This window comes from Malaclemys terrapin, chromosome 11 (genome assembly GCF_027887155.1).
Source record: "Malaclemys terrapin pileata isolate rMalTer1 chromosome 11, rMalTer1.hap1, whole genome shotgun sequence".
In the NCBI taxonomy this organism is placed as follows: Eukaryota; Metazoa; Chordata; order Testudines; family Emydidae; genus Malaclemys; species Malaclemys terrapin.
This window is the reverse complement of record NC_071515.1, coordinates 9,057,271-9,080,039: the sequence shown is the minus strand read 5'-3', so window position 1 is coordinate 9,080,039 and position 22,769 is coordinate 9,057,271. Positions and strand designations below refer to the sequence as shown.

Below are 22,769 nucleotides of genomic sequence, written 5' to 3'. Positions count from 1 at the left end.
AGTAAAACAGAAATTGTTTCATAAAGCAAAGGGTTTTCTGTTTTGCAGCTTCCTGGAAACTCTAACATTAGATTTAGTAGCTAATGGCTGTGGAACATGAAATCCAAGCTGTTCCTTCTGGCTTATCACCCGAAAAGATTACCTCCTTTGGGTCTTCATGCTAATCTGGAACATACAAAGGTGTCTGCAAATAATGCAGCAAAAGAATATACAAAGAGAACATGAATGTATGACTTTATAGATATTTTGGTATACTGCAACAGGCAGGAATGAAAAGGAACACAAGGCTTAAACTGCTGTGACACTCTACTTCTAGCCTCCAGGAAGAAAAGTTCAGTTTAAGAAGTGTCTGTATGTACACAGTTAACTAGTATGAAAAGCTATAAATGTAGCTGTGTACAACTTAATGTACAACCCCTTGATGGGGGCGGGGTGGATCAGGGAAATTTATTTAACTAGCATGTCTTAGCTAGAGCTTTAATCCTCCTTGTAGGTGGTGATTGAAGTCTGTCAGATGTTGGGTGATAAGTGTATTAAAAGGTAAGCAATGTCTTAAAATCTAGTCAATTAAGAAAAGGTAAAAATAGCTTCAGGTAATATACCTTTCCTTGAATTTCGCTCCCAGTTTTTATGGTTTTACAATCCAATTTTCTATTTGTTTATTTTTTTAAATTTCCTATCCCAGTTCCTGAGTGAAAGACCCACACAAACAGGGTAAACTGACTATACAAAGTGCAGTCAAAAGCACAGAGTAAACAGAAATATTTTTCTATACTTCAAGTTAAATAGTAATCTTGGTGTTACTTGTAATCCCTCCAATGTAAAACTGTTCAGAGTTTGATGGTATCCTTTTTAAAAGTGACCTGCAAAGGCCTCTTCAAAAAACAAAAGAAAACTTGTACACTTGTTTTGTTTGATAGGTAAACAGGCAGGTCCTAAATGGATGTTTGAGGTGTGCTGTTTTGTTAACAACTAGAAATACCAGCAGTGTGAATGCTGCTCTTCCCAGACTTTTTTGCTAGGCTATTTGGTGTGTACTGTGAGCTCTTGCACCTCAACTGAAGGAGTGACGGTGTGAATCTTTAAGTCATCCTTTTTTCAAAATGTTAATTAGGCATTGAAGTAAAATAAGTGGTGGTAACAGTTTAATATTCAGATCAAAATCCTGGCCTTCCTATTGCTTGGCTTTAGCTCTCTATTGCTGAGATGTCATGAATAGGGTCCTTACCAAATTCATGGTCCATTTTGGTCAATTTCACGGTCATAGGATTAAAAAAAAAAAAGTAAATTTCATTATTTTAGATATTTAAATATGAAATTTTACCATGTTGTAATAGTAGGGGTCCTGATCCAAAAGGGGATGGGAGTGGGGGAGGGTTGCAGTATTGCCACCCTTGCTTCTGTGCTGCCTTCAGAGCTGCGTGGCCGGAGAGAAGCAGCTGCTGGCCGGCTGACCAGCTCTTATGGCAGCACTGCCACCAGCAGCAGTGCAGAAGTAAGAATGACATGGTATGGTATTGCCACCCTTACTGCTGCTGGCGGGGTGCTGCCATCAGAGCTGGATGCTTGGCCAGCAGCTGCCACTCTCCAGCTACCTAGCTCTGAAGGCAGTACAGGAGTAAGGGTGGCAATACTGCAACCTCCCTACAAAAACATTACGACCCCCCCATTACCCTCTTTTGGGTCAGGGCTCTCAATTTGAAAAACTCTAGTCTCCCTCATGAAATCTGTATAGTATAGGGTAAAAGTACACAAAAGACCAGATTTCATGGTCCGTGATGCATTTTTCACGGCCGTGAATTTGGTAGTCATGAATTCACTAATTCTTAGCCTGGAAGACTCTCTCATAGCTAGGTAGAATTTGAATTTTTTAAGTTGTTTTACATTAGAAATTCAAGCTTTCCCTCTTAAGGAAGCAAAGGACACAAGCCAACTTCCCTCACCCCTCCCCTTAGCAGGTTACCTTTTAATATTCTTGGTTCAGTTTCTAGTGGACACATGGATCTGTCCACTTGTCTACTTAATTTTTTCCTGTGATGATGGCTATGGTATATTACAATTAGCAGCCTCAGCAAGTAGGCCAGGAATTGAATTGTATAGAGACAGAACTGTCCTTCATCCCTAGAATTGGTCTCTGTAGGTCCTGCTTGAGGCACATTATTACTATGGTATGGGAATCTTACATTGTCTTGGTTCAGGTTCAGTAAAGCCATGGATTTGCAAAGACGATGCTCCAGATAATCCCCATGAAAAATCAGCTAGAAAGGGAGTAGGTTTATGTAAGAATAAAGCTGAAATAACACTATACATATTGTAGAAAATCCCAGTCTAACCACTATTGAAACTTCAGGCTTAATCAGTGTGAACTGGCTTTTTAAATTCCCATTTCATTAGCTTTAACTTTGCCCATGTGACTTACAAACTTCAGCTTTCCCATTTTGATGTTGACATGCAACTGCGTCAGACATTTTTCATGCACTGATGTTGAGCGGAGTTGTAGTACTGTATTGATTTTTGCTGTGAAAGAAAAGCTGTAGTTTTGTTCAATGCTGCATTCTGTAAATGGATGACATACTTCCTATTGACAATTTAAACAGACTTTAATCAAGATTTTTGTTTTGTTTTGTTAGTGACTCCGATATTGAAAAACCTGTCTTTACAAAAGGAAGTCCAAACATACCATAATTATAATTGTGTGTCAGCATTTCTCTGTTCTAGAGGCAGTCAGAGAATAAAAACAACATAAGCAAAATGGGGATAACTGTTATGGTGATACCCAAAAGCTACAATCATAACTGGAACTCCATTGCACTAGGCCCTGTGTAGACACTGTCCCTACCCCAAAGACTCTTGTCTAATTATCATTTATCATTGGTGTTTGTGTTAGCAAAGGTAAGAGGCAGTGCGAGAGTTACAAATGATAGCTAGGAGGGAGGATGAGTGTCCCATTAAGAAGATTATATGGGGAAGTGTGTACAACTTAACGTTTGCAATAGTTCAGACTTTTTTAAAATCAGAAAGATTCTCTACCAAACCAGTATCCCTTTATGCACCTTTAACATTTATCCTCTGCCCCTGCAGAGGGTGATCCTGGGCATGGTACCTGCTCTTAGATAGATATAGTTTTTCCACTTTCTATATAGATTGTCAATTACTCTTCTATTTAGCATTAAATTATATTTTGTAAAAATACACATTAGCCCCCAGCTCCTTCAAGACAGTGGTGCCCCCAGGGGGATGCCTGCACATTGAGTGATTGGGCCATGGGGTACCAAGTGTGCTCTACGCCTCTCTGCTTCTGTCCATGGCAACAGGTGTGGGTGCCTGGAGATGCAAGAGGGCCAAAAAGGAATCAATCTATGGAGCATATTTTCCTTTGTTACACTGGTAAAGTGCTCTGAAAGTGTCAGAGCCCTTTCCCACACCCAAGTCAATTTTCCAATCCATGGAACAGCTTGCAGTCCAGGACCGTTGACAAGAGAGCATCTGGGGCTGTCATGGGTCTGCTATCAGCTGCTGGAAGAATGGGAGTTTACAAGGGCTGTGTCCCAAAGTCCAGGCTCCTCTGAATAGTTGAGGTATGGCTAGTCCCAGACCTTGATGTTGCAGACAGCCGTACTACTTATGAGACATTCATTGTCAGGGAAACTTCATGTTGGGGGGAGGGATAGCTCAGTGGTTTGAGCATTGGCCTGCTAAACCCAGGGCTGTGAGTTCAATACTTGAGGGGGCCATTTAGGGATCTGGGGCAAAAATCTGTCTGGGGCTTGGCCCTGCTTTGAGCAGGGGTTGGACTAGATGACCTCCTGAGGTCTCTTCCAACCCAAATAGTCGGATTCTATGCTGGGGTCTTCTTAAAGGGCCATTCTGCTCCCTTGGAATTTTTTTGGGGGGGAGACTGTAGTCTGTGTAGTGCTCAGAGCTCTACTTGTAAGGAGATAAAAACCCAAACAGGCTAATATAAATGTGGGTGTTTTCTAACTCTTCCCAGATATTGGGAAATGTATTTGCAGTGCCTCCTGATTTGTTGCTTGGTGAAATCTATGGTGTTTCTAAACTTGAGGCCTGATGCCTAGCTATCTTTGGTCTGGTCTACACTAGGAATTTACTATATAGCTACGTCTCTCAAGGGTGCGAAAAATCCTACCCCTTGTGAGATGCAGCTATACCACCAACCTAACCTGGTGTAGACCAGCTCTAGGTTGATGGAAGAAGTCTTCTGTTGACCTAGATACCTTCTTGGGGTGATGGATTACGTACTCTGATGAGAGAAGTCATCCCATTGGCATAGGTAGTGTCTACACTGAAGCACTACAGCAGTGCAGCTGCAGTGGTCAGCTGCACCCCTTTAGTGTTTTAAGTGTAGACAAGCCCTCAGCCTGCCTTTTTAGCTCTGCACTTTTTCTGTGTTGGGCCTCTTTTCCTTCCCTTCCTCCGTCCCCTTCTGTCTCACCCCCTCCCCTGATTTCTGAGGCCAGTTCCAGGACATTCACAATAGAATTTGGAATTTGTTCTGTGAGGTCTGCCAGAGATCAGTGGCATCTAGGATATGTTTTAATTTGGTTTTTGATTCAGAGTCGGTAGCTGGGATTTCAGCTATTGTCAGGGTGTGGGGTAATAAGGAAGTGATCGGATTTGGCCACATGTTATCATTTTAGAGCTCTGTAATCACCCAGATATTATCACTGGGGTGGTGTAGTGGCCTAGAATGCTTGAGATTTCACAAAATTAGTTTTAGCTTTTCCTTCAGGCACCAGTCAGATTTTTAGTAACTGAGGCAGCTTCTGACACTTCCATGCCCATCAACAGGATAAAGGAGGTTACCCCCTTCGTACCTTCTTATGGCTCTATTAGACTTCTGGATTCTGATCTATAGTTGTGGCTGTTGCCTTCATTTTGGTCAAAGGCTTCTGGATCATCACTTTACTGCAGGAAGTGTTTACGTTCTGGAAATCAACACATTAACTTTACAAAGCCAATTAAATACGCTTTTCTCATATGTAGAAATAATAATAAAAAACTTTTGACCTTGGTGTCTTGGCTTCCTTGAATGAGAATGACTTTTGCTGTACTCTGACTTGATTCTCTTCATCCATATAAACATATATGCTGATCTTTCTATAAGGCTTTAGCAAGAATCTTGTAACGCTTGTACTGTAACAAAATATACAACTTTTGAATTGTTGAGAAATTGACTGAACTTTGACCCCCCAGTTAATGTTGCCCCACCATTTAACACATGGAATCAATGAATGCTGCCTGCTTCCCAAATATAAAAAATGATGTATGGGATGTCAAGTATCAGGGGGTAGCCGTGTTAGTTTGTATCTACAAAAACAACAAGGAGTCTGGTGGCACCTTAAAGACTAACAGATTTATTTGGGCATAAGCTTTCGTGAGTAAAAACCTCACTTCTTCGGATGCATAGAGTGAAAGTTACAGATGCAGGCATTATATACTGACACATGGAGAGCAGGGAGTTACTTCACAAGTGGAGAACCAGTGTTGACAGGGCCAATTCAATCAGGGTGGATGTAGTCCACTCCCAATAATAGATGAGGAGGTGTCAATTCCAGGAGAGGAAAAGCTGCTTCTGTAGTGAGCCAGCCACTCCCAATCCCTATTCAAGCCCAGATTAATGGTGTTGAATTTGCAGACTCCTTGTTGTTTTTGTATGGGATGGATTCTCTGTCCCCCCAGCTCAGTGCACACTGGGGTTTACAGGAATCATCCTGCCTATTATGGGAAAGGAAAAGAGAGGGCAATGTGTTGAAGGGTATTTCTCATCAGGTAAGAAGAGCCTTGTCTGAGTTGAGGGGGAAATCTTGCACATTACCTAACAAATGTTGCCTGGTTTTAGCCACTGCTGTTAGTCTGTCACTTTCAGGAATAATAATTACCTAAATTGTAGTTTAGAACCTCAGAAAATGTACTCCCATGCTGCCTGTGTGACAGATGTCACTTCTCAGCACTATTTGACCACCAGAAGGTAGCTGAAATAGGCATTTAATTAAAATGGGCCACTTCTAAATGATTCCATAAAGCAAATGCAGCTGCTTTTGAGCCCCAAAGTTTCTCTCTCTCTCTCTCTCTATCAAGGTGAATGACAGAGGCCAAGAATGTAAAAACATAAGAAGGGTCATACTTGGTCAGACCAAAGGTCCATCTAGCCCAGTATCCAGTCTTCCAACAGTAGCCAATACCAGGTGCCCCAGAGGGAATGAACAGGTAATCATCCCTGCTCATCCTGCCTAATAGCCATTGATGGGCCTATCCTCCAGGAATTTATCTAGTTTTTTTGAACTCTGTTATAGTCTTGGCCTTCACAACATCCTCTGGCAAAGCGTTCCACAGGTTGACTGTACATTATGTAATGAAATATTTCCTTTTGTTTGTTTTTAAACCTGCTGCCTATTAATTTCATTTGGTGCCCCCTAGTTCTTGTGGTATGAGTAGGAGTAAATAACACTTCCTTATTTACTTTCTTCACACAAAAGTACATGGATTGGAATAGATGTGCAATGAAAATTAGTATATGCACAGAGTGCTTAGCAATATGCATATTGATGTTCCTGTGCTGCCTGAAGCCAGCAGTGCAACATAGTGACCTTAAAAAGAAAACTAGATCCTGCTGGATACCAGGATTATATCTACAGTAGAACCTCAAAGATATCAACACCAGAATTAGGGACTTACCGGTCAACCGGACACCATGTGGAACCAGAAGTAAGCAATCAGGCAGCAGGGAGATGACAAAAAGCACAACTCCCCTCCCCCCCATCCCCCAGCAATTACTGTATTGTCTCAGGAATTTGCCTGGGGCTAAGGGCTTCAGCCAAGGGGGGAAGTTGGGGCTGCAGCTGCAGGATGGGGGTGGGTCAGGGCTCCGGGGTGGCGTGTGTATGGCTCAGGGTTTCTGACCCACTGGGACGCAGGCCTTGAGACTGGGGGGAGCGCTGGGGCTCCTGGCTCCATTCCCAACTTCAGCCGCACGGGGGTTGCTAGGACTTGGAGCTTTAGCCCCGTGGCTCTGTTCCTGTTCCTTAAGCCCCCTGAGGTGCCAGGGCTCAGGGCTTATCTACAAGAGGAGTGCTGGTTTCAGCCCCAGCACCCCCTGTAGCTAAAGCCCCGAGCCCCGGCACAACCCCATCCCCTGGCTGAAACCAAGAGCAGAGCTGTGGGGAGCCCTGGCGCCACCAGTGGGGCAGAAACCAGGAACTGAGCTGCATGGCTGAAGTCCTGAGCCCAGCAACAACACAAGGCTGAAACTGGGAGCAGAGCCACGGAGCTGAAACCTTGGACCCCAGCAGTCCTCCTGCAGGGCTAAAGCCCTCACACCCTGAGGGTCAGAAGTTCTGATTTTCCCCCCTGCCCAGAGCCCTAATCCCCCTCACCCTTCAGCTGCAGCCCCAACCCTCCCCCTCCTTCCCATGGCTGAAGTCCTGTAATGTCTTGTTCAGAGTTATGGAACATTTCAGTTACAAGCAACCTCCATTCCTAAGGTGTGTCTAACTCTGAGGTTCTGCTGTAGTTACATGCAGATTTTTAGCATAGGGAATAACTTGCATTCAGTATTAGAGATACCAAAGAAATGGATTGTGTTTTTAAAAAACTTCTTGGCAGAGTGCTAACCTAAAGTAGAATTGTGTTTTTTAGAAATCAGTACTGTGTCTAAGTTGCTGAGGTAGGTAGCAATGATTGATGACACATATATATATAATATACTCAGCTACTTTGTTTTTAAGTCAGTGGACCAGATGGGTCAGGCACAGCTAGTGACCAAATAATGTTGGAACAGTTCATCAAAAACAACAAAAAGTTCAGAGGTGTGCTGTAAAAGCTGAAGGGTATAAATAGGAAAGGTAGCTGCTGTGTTCTTGGTGCACGCAAGTAATATCTTCTCTTATTGCCTTCCTCTCTGTGGCTTTTTTCCCCACTTGGCTTCAGTATGAATAATGGTTGTGTAAAAAGCATAGCTAGTTTTGGTAAAGCATCAAGGAATATCCATTTCCATTAATCCAGTCTAGATTATAACCATTAATTGGTGCCTAGGTAGCACAGTACAGTACAGTAACGCCTCACTTAAAGTCGTCCCGGTTAACGTTGTTTCATTACGTTGCTGAGCAACTAGGGAACGTGCTTATTTAAAGTTGTGCAATGCTCCACTCTTACGTTGTTTGGCTGCCTGCTTTCTCCACAGCTGGCAGCCTCCCTATGTGCCTCCCGCCCACTGGCAGACCCCACGGATCAGCACCTTCCCCTCCCCCCCCGGCCTCCTGCCCACGGCAATCAACTGGCTTGTGGTGTTTAGGAGGGGGGGGGGGGAGGAGCGAGGACTCGGCGCGCAGGCTCCCCCTCCCTCCCCTGCCCACCGCAAACCAGCTGATTGTTTCGGGCAGGAGGCGGGGTGGGTGGGAGGGGGAGCCTGCGTTCCAAGTCCTCGCTCCTCCCCCTCTCTCCCCTCCCTTCTGAACGCCGCAAGCCAGCTGATTGCCCCGGGCAGGAGGAAGGAGCGAGGACTCGGCGCGCCTCCCCCTTCATCCCCTACCTCTTGCCCACTGCAATCAGCTGGCTTGCAGCGTTCAGAAGAGGGGGGAGGAGCAAGGACACAGCGTGTGAAGTAAAGGGGGAGGAGGTGGGGGCGGAGAAGAGGTGGGTCAAGGGTGGGCTCTTGGGGGAAGGGGTGGAGTGGATGGGCCAAAGGTTGAGCCTCCTGCCCCCAGCAAAGTGCCTGTGCTTGCAAGAACAGTAAGAGGAGCAGCCGGACAATCCATCCACTTCCACTCTCTGACTCCACCACCTCAACCGACCTTCATACTCAGCAGTAATGACTGTAGTATTAAATTGTTTCTTTAAACTTGTTTAAAACTTATACCTGTATTAAACTGCTTGTTTAAAGTTGTTTAAAATGTATATAATGCCTTTTGTCTGGCAAAATTTTTTTCCCTGGAACCTAACCACTCCCCTCCCCCCATTTACATTAATTCTTAGGGGGAAATTGGATTCGCTTAACATTGTTTCACTTAGTTGCATTTTTCAGGAACATAACTACAACGTTAAATGAGGAGTTAGCGTAGTCAAAAGTGAAAAGCTTCCTGGAGACTTGAGTTCTAATGTGACTCATTTCTGGAAAGCATGTGAAATATGTCTCAACATAGTACCTAGTGAATATTCTCCATGATATGGACATGAGCAGCTGAGTAATGCTTTATGCAGATTGGAGGGTATGTGCACATATGAAAAAAAAACTTTTATGCTCCTGTGATCATGGGCCTTCTGGGTTCTGAACCAGGCCTATGGGGTGCTCCAAATTATGCTGTCTTCCAAGGTCTGTTTTGTAACTGGTAATTGTTGTGGTGCTAGTATGCTTCAGCTACATCAAGCTTCCCCAGTTGCCTCTCCTGTGCTGGAAGAGGTGTAGGGAAAAGTGAAGTGGCAGGAGACTATCAACGACTACTTTACAGCCTTTCCCCCAAATGCCTAGTTTTTATCCCAACTGACAATCTTGTCAAATAGAGACCTGTCTCCTCAGCAGGTGCAGTTAACTTTCAGCACAGTTTCAGCCTAGTCTTAACTGACTGACTCTTGAGGATCCTGTTTTTTTTCCCCCACAACACAGCCATTGCAGCTTCCCTGAAGAGTGGATTGAGCACAGGTCTCCTCCTCCAGTCTGTTCCTCTCTGCTTGCAGGAGTTTTGCTGTAGTATCCCCTCTCTCTGCATTTTGACTGATCTGTAAGTAGTACCGATACTGCTCAGCAGTCATCATCTCTCAGGGCTTGCTGCGGTAATTACCTTCATCTCTTCAGGCCTGTGTCCATTCTTTCCCCAAGTTGTAAGTGAGCCTCTCCCAATCTTTCTCCTCTTGTCAAACAGGGAGTACAACCCTCCCACCCCCACTTTTTTTTTAGTTCAGTAGGGATGTCTATTAGTCTCTCCTCAGATTTGGGTTTTCCCTGTTTTGATTGCCTCATTTTTCACGCCATTCAGCAGAGAGCACTGTGCCCTCCGACTTGGCTACTGTCTGTAGTTCTCACTTCTGACCGCACTGTGGACTCCATGGAGACCTGTCAAGGCTCCTTAATTTCTGGTGCCCTTTCAGTATCTCTGAGGCTGCAGTAGCAGGAAAGCAGGCTGCCCAGTCAGACTTGCATACTTGCTCCCTCCCGCATAGTTTCTTCTGTGAGACTGCTTGTTTCTGCTCGTCTTGGTTCTGAATTTAATTCAGTTTTTAAGCTCCCTGCTTCTTTAGTCCCCCTGCCTAGGTCTTGCTTGTAGGAGAATCCTCTGATCCTGTAGAAAGACAATTGCAGGCAGGGTATGGAAATTTTCCTAAACTGGAGTTTATCAATGAGTCACATGTATAGCATACCTGACTTCTCAAATTTCCCCGCTGCTGGCCACCCTCAATTTGAAGGTGATGAACCGGCAGTCTGATTCCAAGGTGGGTATTTCTGAGAGAGACCTTAAATGCAGCAATGTGGCCTTTAGCATCTTGGGTTATGTGTTGTAGGAATGACCTGTGATTGTCAGATGCTGTTTCCAAAGCCCTTACCTGTGGCCTGTACGTGTTTGAGATTTCTAATGTTGTGGATCATATTGATTCTATGGCCACACCTGTATGTTACTAGGAAAGTGAACATTCCCTTATTTTGGGTTTTTGACCTCTCGTTGTCCTCTTATTGGTGTTTGCTATAGGACTTGACCATTGGGGATCCCCCCTTGTAGAACTAAGATCTATCTACTGTTTACCTCCACTGTTAAGTACATGTAAAAGAGCCACTAAGCTTTACATGCAACACATTCTGCACATCAGAAGGTGTAAGACTGTTTCTAAGGCTCAGAGAAAGGGTCTTCCGTTTTCAAAGCTGATGTAGTCATTGGTTTAAAGGCATGTGCTAATCTAACTTGCAAACAGATGAGCAAGTCTTTACCTTACTGTGTGCCTACTGAATGGAACTTGTGGTCCTCACTTCTACTTTGATCATCTAACACCAGATGGGTGTCCGTTTCTCTGAAGCGGCTGACTTTGGTTAGCTTTCCAAGCTATTCTTGGGTAAGCCCACCCCTTGTATTTTAAGGGTAGTGCTGCCACATCCACGAGGTCCTTTGTATTCTCTCTCAGGATGATATAGAAAGAGGAGCTTACTGGTTTACCGATTATTGATTACTTACTGGTACTTGATTTTTTTCTTAAGAGATGTTTTGAATTATTTCGAATAAATCCCAAGGTACTATTTGTTATGTGATTACAAGGTCACTTGTCATGAATAATGTAGGATTATGATTCAGACGTAAAGTAGCAAACTATTAGTTCATAATCTTTAGTCGCTCTTGGCACTTAACACAATTGTTTAGGTTTCTTCAATCAAACTTCAGATGGTGGCTTCAGTGCATGTATAATATTGGTATTAGTATTCTGGTTTTGTTATTTGGCTAAGCACATTATTTCGTGATACACAAACTGCAGCAAAAGCACATATTGGGTAAGTGGGTTTTTTTTTTTTTTTTTTCAATTATAATTATCCCTGGATCAGTTGCAGTAATATATGGTAAATAGAAAGTAGATATTATTCATATCCTTACGGTGCACACGGCCTTGTTAAGATTGACAGACATCTATAGTTTTAACAGTTGGGACACCTTTGATATTGTAAAAAAGGGTTTAAAGGGAAAAATTCAAAGTTAACATCATTGTGAGTGAGCAAATAGGAGCAAAGCTCTTCACAGCATATGTTTTGAAACAAAGGTTTCAGGATGGTGAGAAAATGGCATGTTTGCCCTTCTCTAGGCTGACATGAGGATAGTTCTAAAATGGTTGGCATTGGTTAATAAAGTGTAGAAATGGCCTCGTTAGAGAAGATAGTATTCATATGGTGTGATACCTTAACCATTGTATCCTCAAACAAGTCTTAAGAGATTACTGATAACATTTGTCATGACATAGAACGTCATATTGTATTCTGCTGTTGTTGCAAATAGTATCTGCTTTGCTATTACTGGTCTTTCACTATCTCACTACAATTATTTAATAGATCCAGCTGTACCGTACTGGTATTTTGAAAACTCTCCAATTGCTTTTGCTTTGCTGCATTCTTTATGTAGATATTTAAGTTATATGATAAATTATTTTCTTTGTTTTATCTGACTAGTACCTCTGTAATTGCTATTAGTGGGTGCTGCAGTGTAACACTGAAGATTCTAATTACAAAGGAGAAAAGTCTAATTTGAATCATTTCAATACAGAAGATACAAGCTAAGAAGCTACCATGTTACAGTCTGAGGCAGAGTACGACTGAGCACGTGAAATGTGTTTGTGTGGGAAAGCATTGTATATGAAAAGGATTGTGTAGGATTAAAACTTTACCTCAACTTTTGTTCCAGAGGGATTGCCTCTGGGAATGAAGTTTTTTCTTGTTTGCTTAGGGCCTTTTCCAAGGACTAGAGAAATCGAAGAACTACCATTGGCTTCTGTGAGCTTTGGATCAAGCCCTTAATCCTTGATACCTTTACTAAAAATTCCAGAAAGGCTGTTGCTTATGATGACATCTGTCATGGGAACACCTCTGTATTTAGAATTGGAGTAAAACAGTGGTGCCCAAAATCCCAATCCCCCCCACCCCACCTCCCCCCGACCAGTAATGGAATCTGTCTGTGGTGTGCCTCCCCCTCGCCCCCCCATTACTGCATAGCCAAGGCTTCTCCTTCAGAGGAGGATGGACTGAAGGTGGAACTGAGGATGGGGGAGGAGGTGGGGGTGGGGGAGGAGCTGGGGCTAGAGGCGGAGCTGGCCTGGGGGCAGAAAGGGCATGAGAACAGAGCGGGGTTGGCGCTGTAGCTGGGGGTGAGGCTGGAGCTGTAACCAGGTGGTGCTCCCTCTCCGCCCACTGTGAGGACTGGCCCCAGCCTCTCCATGCACCCCATAACGTTTCTCCTCTGAAGTGCACACCCCATAGTTTGGGGACCACTTGAGTAAAAGTGTTACACCTTTTCACAAAGGCCACTGTACAGTGTCAGATGGAAATAACTTAGCCAAAAGTGGCCTAGCAGTGAAAGGTTCTATATCCTGTTATCAGTTGCTGGAGATGTCTAGTCTGTCTTCTTTAGTGACTGTCTTCCACAAAGCTTGGTGGTTATACAAGGCTGTGATACAAGTTGTCTTTAACTCTTATATGGTTTAAGGCTTGTGTAACAAAGGCCATACGTTGAGCACAGAAGTAAATTTGAAACCATTGCAGTCTGTAGCGGACAGGTGTAATATGCACCATGCATGCTACACTGAGTAGTCAGACTGTGCATTCTGTACTAACTGAAGTTTGTAAAATGATATTTTGTTTAACCCTGAGTGTAGAGCATATTGTAATCATCCCATCTTTTAGCGTCCAAGGCATGGACATCAGACAAGGTCCCAATCTGAAATGAAGTCACTACTGCTCTATGGGCATCCTGAAGCAACCCCCGTTTTCTTTGTTTTGGCACTTCACCCATAAAGTCAGTCTTGGCACTTCACCCGTAAATTAGATTTTTTGTCTTGAGTGAAATTCTATTGCTATTTAAACTCCTAAAAAAAAAAAATAGAGGTTTGTAAAGAGATGTGCTGTCATAACCTTAACTACTGGTTAGTTCAAATATGTAGCTATAACTAAGGCAGTGACACAGCTGTGGTGTGGGCAGAGGGAAGGAAGAGAGACTCCGATTGTCAAAACATACTCACATGTTAAAACAGCATAGGATTCTTGGATTCTAATGAATTAACTCAATTCAGTATAGAAAGCTTTGTCTGCTTTCCTGGCCACAAAATATGTGTACAAATATATCTGGAAAACTGTCTTACTGCATACAACCATCTCCTGTCCATATATGAACCTGTACCCATTGTTGGCTAGTTGGCTGACCAGGGAGAAGAATGGTCTGGGGAAAGTGTGGGGGGGAAAAAATTACTCTAGAACTGTAAAAAGTGCTCTGAAAATCTAGTTGTAGCAGGAGAACAGTGATGAGGAAAAACACTAGACTTCTGAAGTGAAATTTACTTATTGGAGAACATCTGTTAAACAGTCCTATCATCATGCTTCTGGAAACAAGCACTTACTTCCTTTTTCCCTTCGGGACCATAGGTCACATGGTGATAGTCTGAGTGCAGTGAACTTGAGTCATTCTCCCTCCCTGCCTTTGGTACACCTTCAGAACCAGGGGCTACGGAAACAGAGTAGATCATCTCTGTGCACTTCAGAGGTTCCCCATGTTGGAGCTGTTCACTTGTGGATTGCTTTCTGCTCTTTGTGGCACACAGTTGTTCAAAAGATCAGATACCATTGCCTTAGAATCTTTGGATACTACAACTTACTTTTTGACTAAAGAAGCCTTTCTTGCCAGCAGATCGAGGAACGTGATTATTCCCCTCTATTCGGCATTGGTGAAGCCTCATCTGGAGTACTGTGTCCAGTTTTGGGCCCCACACTACAAGAAGGATGTGGAAAAATTGGGAAGAGTCCAGCAGAGGGCAACAAAAATGATTAAGGGGCTGGGGCACATGACTTATGAGGAGAGGCTGAGGGCACTGGGATTATTTAGTCTGCAGAAGAGAAGAATGAGGGGGGATTTGATAGCTGCTTTCAACTACCTGAAAGGGGGTTCCAAAGAGGATGGAGCTAGACTGTTCAGTGGTACCTGATGACAGAACAAGGAGTAATGGTCTCAAGTTGCAGTGGGGGTGGTTTATGTTGGATATTACAAAAACTTTTTCACTAGGAGGGTGGTGAAGCACTGGAATGGGTTACCTAGGGAGGTGGTGGAATCTCCTTCCTTAGAGGTTTTTAAGGTCATGCTTGACAAAGCCCTGGCTGGGATGATTTAGTTGGGAATTGGCCCTGCTTTGAGCAGGGGGTTGGACTAGATGACTTCCTGAGGTCCCTTCCAACCCTGATATTCTATGATTCTTGTGGCAGTTACTTTTTTTTCTGATTAATCAGAGATCTCAATACTCTAAATCAATCAAAAAACCCTTCTTAAAATTCCACCCTGACAAATTGGCACTATGGAGAACTCTAGAGTTTCTTTTCAAAGGTGTTTCTCCTTACCATTGGAATCAGGATATGATTCATAGGATCGTTCTCTACTCATCCTGTGGAAATAAGATTGCATCACTTAGGGCAAGTCTACAAGGCAAACTATTGCATGGCATGTCAAGGTATGATTTTACAGCACTCTAGCTTGCCATGCACTAACTTATCCTGTAGACCCTAGTACAGTACACTAAAAATTCCCTAGTGTACTTTGACGTATTGCTCTTTGAAATGGTAGTATGCCACAGTGCACTACGGAATTTTTAATGCACTGTAGCAGGGTCCACACAGTGAGTTAGTAAACTTGATTGCTGTATATTCGCATCCTGGCTTGCCGTGAGTTAATTCGACGTATAGGCAAGTGCTTATGTCTTTGGAACTATCAAATCCTACCCATATGTTACTGTTTTCTTCAGGAAGTCAGATGTCTTATTCATGTCTTAAGCTGTCAGGAGTAAAGGTTTAGAGACTTTAGATGCAACAATTGTTGGATTCTGTTGTTGAGCCCTATGGGAAGGCTGAGGATATTCTCCTCTCGAGTTTGAGAGCACATTCCATAAGATCTGTTTTTAGTGCTTGGACAAAAAGGAATATTGTACTACTATCTTGTACTACTGTTTGGACTGCTTTTTAATGCTTAAATTGCTCAGTCTAGACTAAAGGATTAACTATGGCCTGGTCTACACTGGGGGGTTCGACCTAAGATGCACAATTTCAGCTGCGAGAATAGCGTAGCTGAAGTCGACGTATCTTAGGTCAACTTACCTCGCGTCCTCACAGCGCAGGGTCGACTGTCACCTCTCCCCTGTCGACTCCGCTTCCGCCTCTCGCCGCGGTGGAGTACAGGAGTCGACAGCAGAGCGATTGGGGATCGATTTATCGCATCTACATTAGACACGATAGATCGATCACTACCCACCGATCCGGCAGGTAGTGTAGACGTACCCTATGAATGAGAGTAGTTAATACTTCCTTACCTATAAATGTCTTCCTATGGCAGGAAATCCGTTGTTTCTTGCCCTTGTAAATGTTAGAAAAATGTCAGCATTTAGTTTTTTATAAGGCAAAGTCTGTTGGAGCTTTGATGCATTTACCAATTTTTAGATAGGGGGAGTTGTTTGGTGTCAAGACTTCCCATCAGTGAGCTGCCTCAGTGTAGATGACCATGGTCCACAGAACAGTCCATACCAGCCTAAAGGATTTCCTCTTATATGAGAGAGTGTTGCATACTGTGCTATTATAAGGGCCTGCTTTCTAACCCACAAATGCTTCTCATAGACAACCCGCTAATTTATGGCAAATAATGTTTCTGTACTTTAGTGGCTTGCTTTTTGGTTTCATATTGTGTTTTGAGAAAGTTGTGGTTCTTAAAGCAAATTGATCCTTTTTAAAAGGCAAATGATACTGAAGAGTGAAATAATTCAATAAGAATCTTTTTCATGGACAAAATACCACTTGATAGGTTTGCCATCCCAGGCTAAGGCAAAGCCCAACCCAAGTTCCTGCTGTCTAAAAGGTGAAATTGGAAGAGTCATTGTAGCACAGCCTCCCTCCTTAATCTACACAGACACAGGAGAACTCCTCTACTCTTTAGCTCTGTTTGCTCTGCTACTGAAACAAGTCTCTGCTATGCTTCCTATTGCTTTAACAATGTTGGAGAACAAGAAACTGACCACATCATTAGGCAGGAGTGATTGTTTCCTTTTAAAACAAAAAAATTAACATTTAATAATTTAATTTAAACTTCTAGTGCCCTCCAAAAAACCCTACATTGTGTGTGTGTGTATACAACCTTGGAGAGAGAGAGAATATATATGTTTAAACTACTTTGTCAAATCTGGAACTAACACAGCTAAATACAAGGTGGAACAGATTGTTAACTACTTATCCTAAACAATCTGTTCCACCTTGTATATTGCTGTGACACTCTGCGTATATTTCCCAGAACTGAAGAAGAGCTCTGTGTAAGCTAAAAATCTTCTCTCGCCAACAGAGATTGGTCCAATAAAAGAGAGTACCTCACCTACTTTTTCTCTATAATCCTGGGACCAACATGGCTACAGGAACACTACATATTGGAAGTAACATGGCCTGTGTCTACCATCACCCTGCTTGCTCTGGTTGTAGCTTGTACTACTATTGTCTACACTCAACTTACAGATTCACTCCTGGGGGGGAATGGAATTTTGATTGGGATCTTGAGTCGCTATCGCACCTCCAATAAATAGCCAGTCTGGCATAAATCGAACTATCTGAACTATTCAAAACACCCAAAGCAACTGTGTAGTATCTGGTTGGGAAAAATGAAAAAAGTAATGTTGTATGAGCTGCCTGTGTGTGACTGGTACTCCACTCAACGATAGGATGGTGCTTCCTCCTGGCCGTTCTGGGGAATAACTGTCCAGGTCAATGCCTCCTCCCACAGTTGCATGCTGTCTCTTTACCTTTCTGCATCTGCGACCCTTCTCTTGCTCCATGACCTGTTGCTGCCTTTTCATGACTGGGCCCTCCAGGCAGATTTCCCCTTTGGGGGTTGGAAAGTCACTTCCCATAAATAGACTCAGGTAGTCTTCCTATTTACTTCCTCATAGTGGCACTCCCTCAGTGGCTGGCAGGGAACCCGGGCCTGCCCTCTACTCTGGGTTCTGGTTCAGGGACCCTCTAGCTAACAGTCAAGGTCAGTTCCCTTCTAGATCTTACTGCCTTTCCTTAAGCCAGGGGTGGCCAACCTGAGCCTGAGAAGGAGCCAGAATTTACCAGTGTACATTGCCAAAGAGACACAGTAATATGTCAGCAGCCCCCCATCAGCTCTCCCCGACCCCTTGCTCCCAGTGCCTCCTGCCCACGGGCAGCCCCACTGATCAGCGCCTCCCACTCCTTCCCGATCAGCTGTTTCGTGGCATGCAGGAGGCTCTGGGGGTGAGCAGGGAGAACAAGGGCACTGCAGGCTCAGGGGAGGTGGTGAGAAGGGGTGTAGGGGGGGCAGGGCCTGTAGCAGAACCAGGGGTTGAACAGTGAGCCCCCCCCAGTACATTGGAAAGTTGGCGCCTGTAGCTCTAGCCCTGTACAAGGAGCCGCATGTTAACTTCTGAAGAGCCACATGTGGCTCCGGAGCCAAAGGTTGGCCACCCCTGTCCTCCCTTCCTGGCTCCCCCCAGGTATGTCAGTCCAAATGCACCTCCCTTCTCCCAGGGAGTGATGGCAGACTTTCCCAGCAGCCCCCGCTGGGCTCCCAATTTCCTGCCTCTCTAGCCCTAACCCAGCTCCTTCCTTCTCAGCTGGGCCCCCTCACTCAGTCAGGGGCTTGGCCACCTGATTCCCCTCAACTGTGACCTGTTGGGTTAATTACCCCCTTCTCAATCTGCATGAACCCTTTGAGTAAGTGTGGGGTGAATATCCCATTACAGTGTCCCAAGAGAAGTTTTTTTTTAAATCAGTAAAACTTCTGCTGAATGTGAAAATTTCCACAAGAATGTGTAACACTGTAGGGGCACTTATGAAGAAAACAAAACTATAATGGACCCAAAGCAAGATAAAGCTGGTCTTCACCTGAGGTGAAAAAGTAACATCTCAAGATCACAACTAGATATCATAAGGAGATGGTCACAGTAATGATGTAAAACAATTGTGACTGGGATGGTAATGTTCTATAATTGTATGGAAAACTAGGTGACTATATTTTGGTAGATGGAGCTATCAACGTCAGTGACTGCATGAGTTATTGATAATTTTCTTACCTAGAGCTTGTAACCTCAATTGACTGACTTCTCAATTTGCAAACCTGAAGTGACCATGTCACAGAAAAAATAAATATAGATCAAAAATGAATGAATTGATGAATATATCTTAAAGGTCAAATCTTATTTTTCCTGTACTCAGTTCCCCATAATTAGTGCACTAAACTTCAAGGTTCTAATTAGCAGGAACATGGAAATTGTCACCAGCATTTCTTGTGTTCAGTGGATCCCATTCAGCTAATATCTTCAAAATAAAAGATACAAAGACTAGATTGGCAGGTAAAGATGTAATTTATCAAGTAAGGACGTTTGTTAGTGTGACCCGCTGTAGAACTGTGTTGGACTTATCCTCTTAGCCTGAAGCAGGTGTTCATCTAGTCCTCTGATATCTTCCTGTTTCAAAGATGTTTGAAAACAAGGAAGGTACCAGAGGAATGGGGGGCAGGGCAGGTGTGTATGTTTTGACTCGAGCGTGTGATCCTAGAAATTGTGGGTCCACTAAATCAGACTGGGGGCGTGAGGGGGTATTCCGTTAGCACTTGAGCATGCTGCTTGTACATGCACTTAGAATATAGGAAAGGAGTATTTTAGAAATCAACGCAACTTCTGTCCCTAGTAAAACGTAGAATAACTATTGAGACTGTAAACATATAGGGGATGATTAAATTGTGAACAAAATAAGTTTCACTTCTTTACAAAACAACTTTGTTGGAAAAACTTGATTGCATTTTGATGTGTACAGTATTAGTGAAAGGAATATGGCATATGCAAGATCTTCTAATAAAGTGTTTGATATATTTTGTGAGACGCTTGCAAAACTTAGATTGGCATATGAGGACTGCCATAGAGGTGCCTTGAACAACTGAGGTGGGTGGAGTAGGAATGTGTTGAAAACGGGATGAAAATAAAGGTAAACAGCAGAGTGGCAAGTTGAGGGGTGAGATTACTGGGAAGTGTCTACTGGTATGCTGCAAAAATCTGATTTGGTCTAGTCTTTTCTATATCTTTGTTACTCTGGAAGAGTGAGTGAACATCATTTTAAAAGAATCCTTACTAAGGTAGACCTTAGCTCATTTAAGATGAAGTAAAATAAACTTTTTACTCTTTATCGTTGTTTCTATTCTGCATTTCATTGTTATTTAGACAGTGGAAATAGACAAAACCTGCTAATTCCGTTTTCTGGCTCTTCTGTATCATTAGGCTAGCCCGTATAGGCTTCAAACATACGGCATGTAAAACTGTCGTCATTTGAGTTAAAACATCATGCAAAATTTTTTTATTCTTTTTGTAAAATCTTGTGCTTATGAAACCTAAATGTTGGGTCTAAATTGACCTGACAGTGTTCTTTTAATTTGCAGATTTTGCTGAGCTGGAAGGTATTTTGAAATCTAACAATCACAGAAACCTGGAGAGATCAGAGCAGTGGTTCTCAAACTATCCAGACTATGCCTTTGAGGAGACTGATTTGTCTTGCGTACCCCAAGTTTCACCTCACTTAAAAACTACTTGCTTACTAAATTAGACATAAAAATACTAAAGTGTCACAGCACACGATTACTGACAAATTGCTTACTTTCTCATTTTTACCATATAATTTATAAAATAAAATGATTGGAATATAAATATTATACTTACATTTTAGTGCATCTGAAGCTCGTGCCACTCCGCCCAGGGTTGAAACATGTAACTTAGCTTTGCATGAGCCCCTGTGGTATGGGGCCCTAGGCAGTTGCCCTGTTTGCCACACCCAAATGCTGACTCTGGACTTGCGACCCCCCCCCCCCCACCTATCCTGTGACACCCTCTGGGGGTCGCAACCCCCAGGTTGAGAAACACTGAACTAGGCAAATGTGTTATATACACCTATCTCATAGAACTGGAAGGGACCCTGAAAGGTCATAGAGTCCAGCCCCCTGCCTTCACTAGCAGGACCAAGTACTGATTTTTGCCCCAGATCCCTAAGTGGCCCCCTCAAGGATTGCACTCACAACCCTGGGTTTACGGCCAATGCTCAAACCCACTGAGCTATCCCTCCCCTCCCCTAGATGAGTTGATGTACCTCCAGAAGACCTCTGTGTACCCTCAGTGGTATGTGTACCCCTGGTTGAGAACCACTGGATTAGAGTGTGGGCCAGAAATTGCATTTTTCAAGGTATTTCATGTCCTCTAATTCATAAAAAGAAAAATAATCCAAAACACATTCAAAATAGGCATAGAAACTTTGCAAGAGCTGACATTGAGACATCTCCGGTGCAGATGAATAGCAAATTAGAGACTTTTAATGCAATGTAACAGTAAAGGTCAGCCTTTTAGGGCACACGTGTTGAGGCATTATATTGCAAAGCAGGAACGTTCATTAATAGAGCAGGAACTATTTGCAATAGTGTCTTCAGTTCTGGCCACCTCGTTATCAGAAAGAAGTAACAAAATGACAGTGATTGCAGGGATTAAAGAGATTGATACATGTGCATAAAAATTAAAATAATGAAGGTTTAGTTGTCTTAAGGGTTTGTCTAAACATAATCTAAAGCACTTTAACTATACAGGTATAGGTAAAGTGAGACAACCTCCTTAATGTAGATAGTTTTACCTATATAAAGATGTTTATATCTGAACATCTTATTCCTATATGGGAAGAGGAATAAGCTATACCAATATAAGGCACCTTTATACCAGTATAACTGCATCCATATTAGGTCTTGTACTCGTACAAAATAGGCCTGCTCTTTACATAGGTATGAGTATCTAATGACAGCTATCTAAAAATGCTTGTAGGGTATAATACGAAAGAGAGAGAATGTCTTTGGGTGATACAATGGGTTGTAACTAGGATAAATAGATACATAGGATAAACAGAAATAAAATATGAAAAGGAAAAACTCAGGCTAAATATGAGGACTCAATTCCTCGCAGCAAGATCTCCCTGTGGAAATATTTCAAGCTGCATGATAGAAGCACCATCTGTGGAGCATTTTAAGATTATACTGGACATACTTGCTACACCATATATTCAGGGGGTAAAGTTGCATTTTGAGAGGGTATACCAGATCAGATACTAGGTCTTCATCAAATGTATGACTCGGAAGAAGATTGAAAACAGCTGATTATTCTTTCGCCAATTTTACTTTCCCCTTTATAGAAAACATTAGCTGTTATTGTGTTATTCCTATTCTTCATGCCTGAAGATTTTTCCCCATAACTTGGCATAGGGAAATATGGTGACCTGCCATTTAGAAATCTTTCTTTGGATTTCTGTTGAGGCAAATGAGAACAGATGGATGAAGAGCAGTTACTACTCATACATATGGCTGAGTGTGGCTGTTGAAATATGGAAACTATTGGAAATGAAGTGGTTTCCTGCAGTACTGTTGAAATATCAGAATAATTAAAAAATAAACAAACTTTTGTTTAAGATATGTGTATTGAGAGGCTTTCTTACTATGATTCATATTTATTTGCATTTTTCCTGTACTGTAATTACAAAACTTCTAAATAAAGACCACCTCTACACATTTTGAAGTCTCTCTTTTCAGGAACATATGTATGTTTACTTTTAAATGGTACCTCAATTTAAAAATTATCCCAAAGAAACAATGTGTTTATTGTTTAACTTCTGCAGTTGTAAGAAACCTACTTTTCTAATATAATCTCTTTCTTATAATTACAGGTTCACATTCTGAAAACCATTTGAAGATATTCTGCCATCCTATTGGATTACTTTTGTTTACAGAACAGAATGTTATTCTGCCCTGGATTTAATTTGGTGTTTATGATTTAATCCCCCTTCTCTGTATGTCTATGTATTGGTGAAGCATTGGAGCTCTGCAGGGCTGCTGTTGCTTGTGTGGAAACTGATCCATTTTGAATCCCTTCCAAAGGACTAGACATTGCTAGCAATGAGCTCCCAAAGCCATCCAGGTAAGGAGAAAATTTCCTTCAGTATAGGAACAAAATAATCAGAAGAGCTGGCA

The 22,769-nt window shown here is 42.8% G+C and overlaps 1 protein-coding gene across 7 annotated transcripts in view; it reads left to right on the top strand.

Annotated features, from left to right (window-relative positions):
• Positions 1-22,769, top strand: part of HDAC4 (histone deacetylase 4) — a 439,923-nt gene that overhangs the window by 29,929 nt on the left and 387,225 nt on the right. For all 7 annotated transcript variants that reach the window (XM_054043726.1, XM_054043721.1, XM_054043725.1 and 4 more), the window contains exon 2: positions 22,466-22,716. In XM_054043726.1, the coding sequence (XP_053899701.1) occupies positions 22,695-22,716 (22 nt within the window). In that variant the 5' untranslated portion in view covers positions 22,466-22,694. The remainder of the gene's footprint in view (positions 1-22,465; positions 22,717-22,769) is intronic.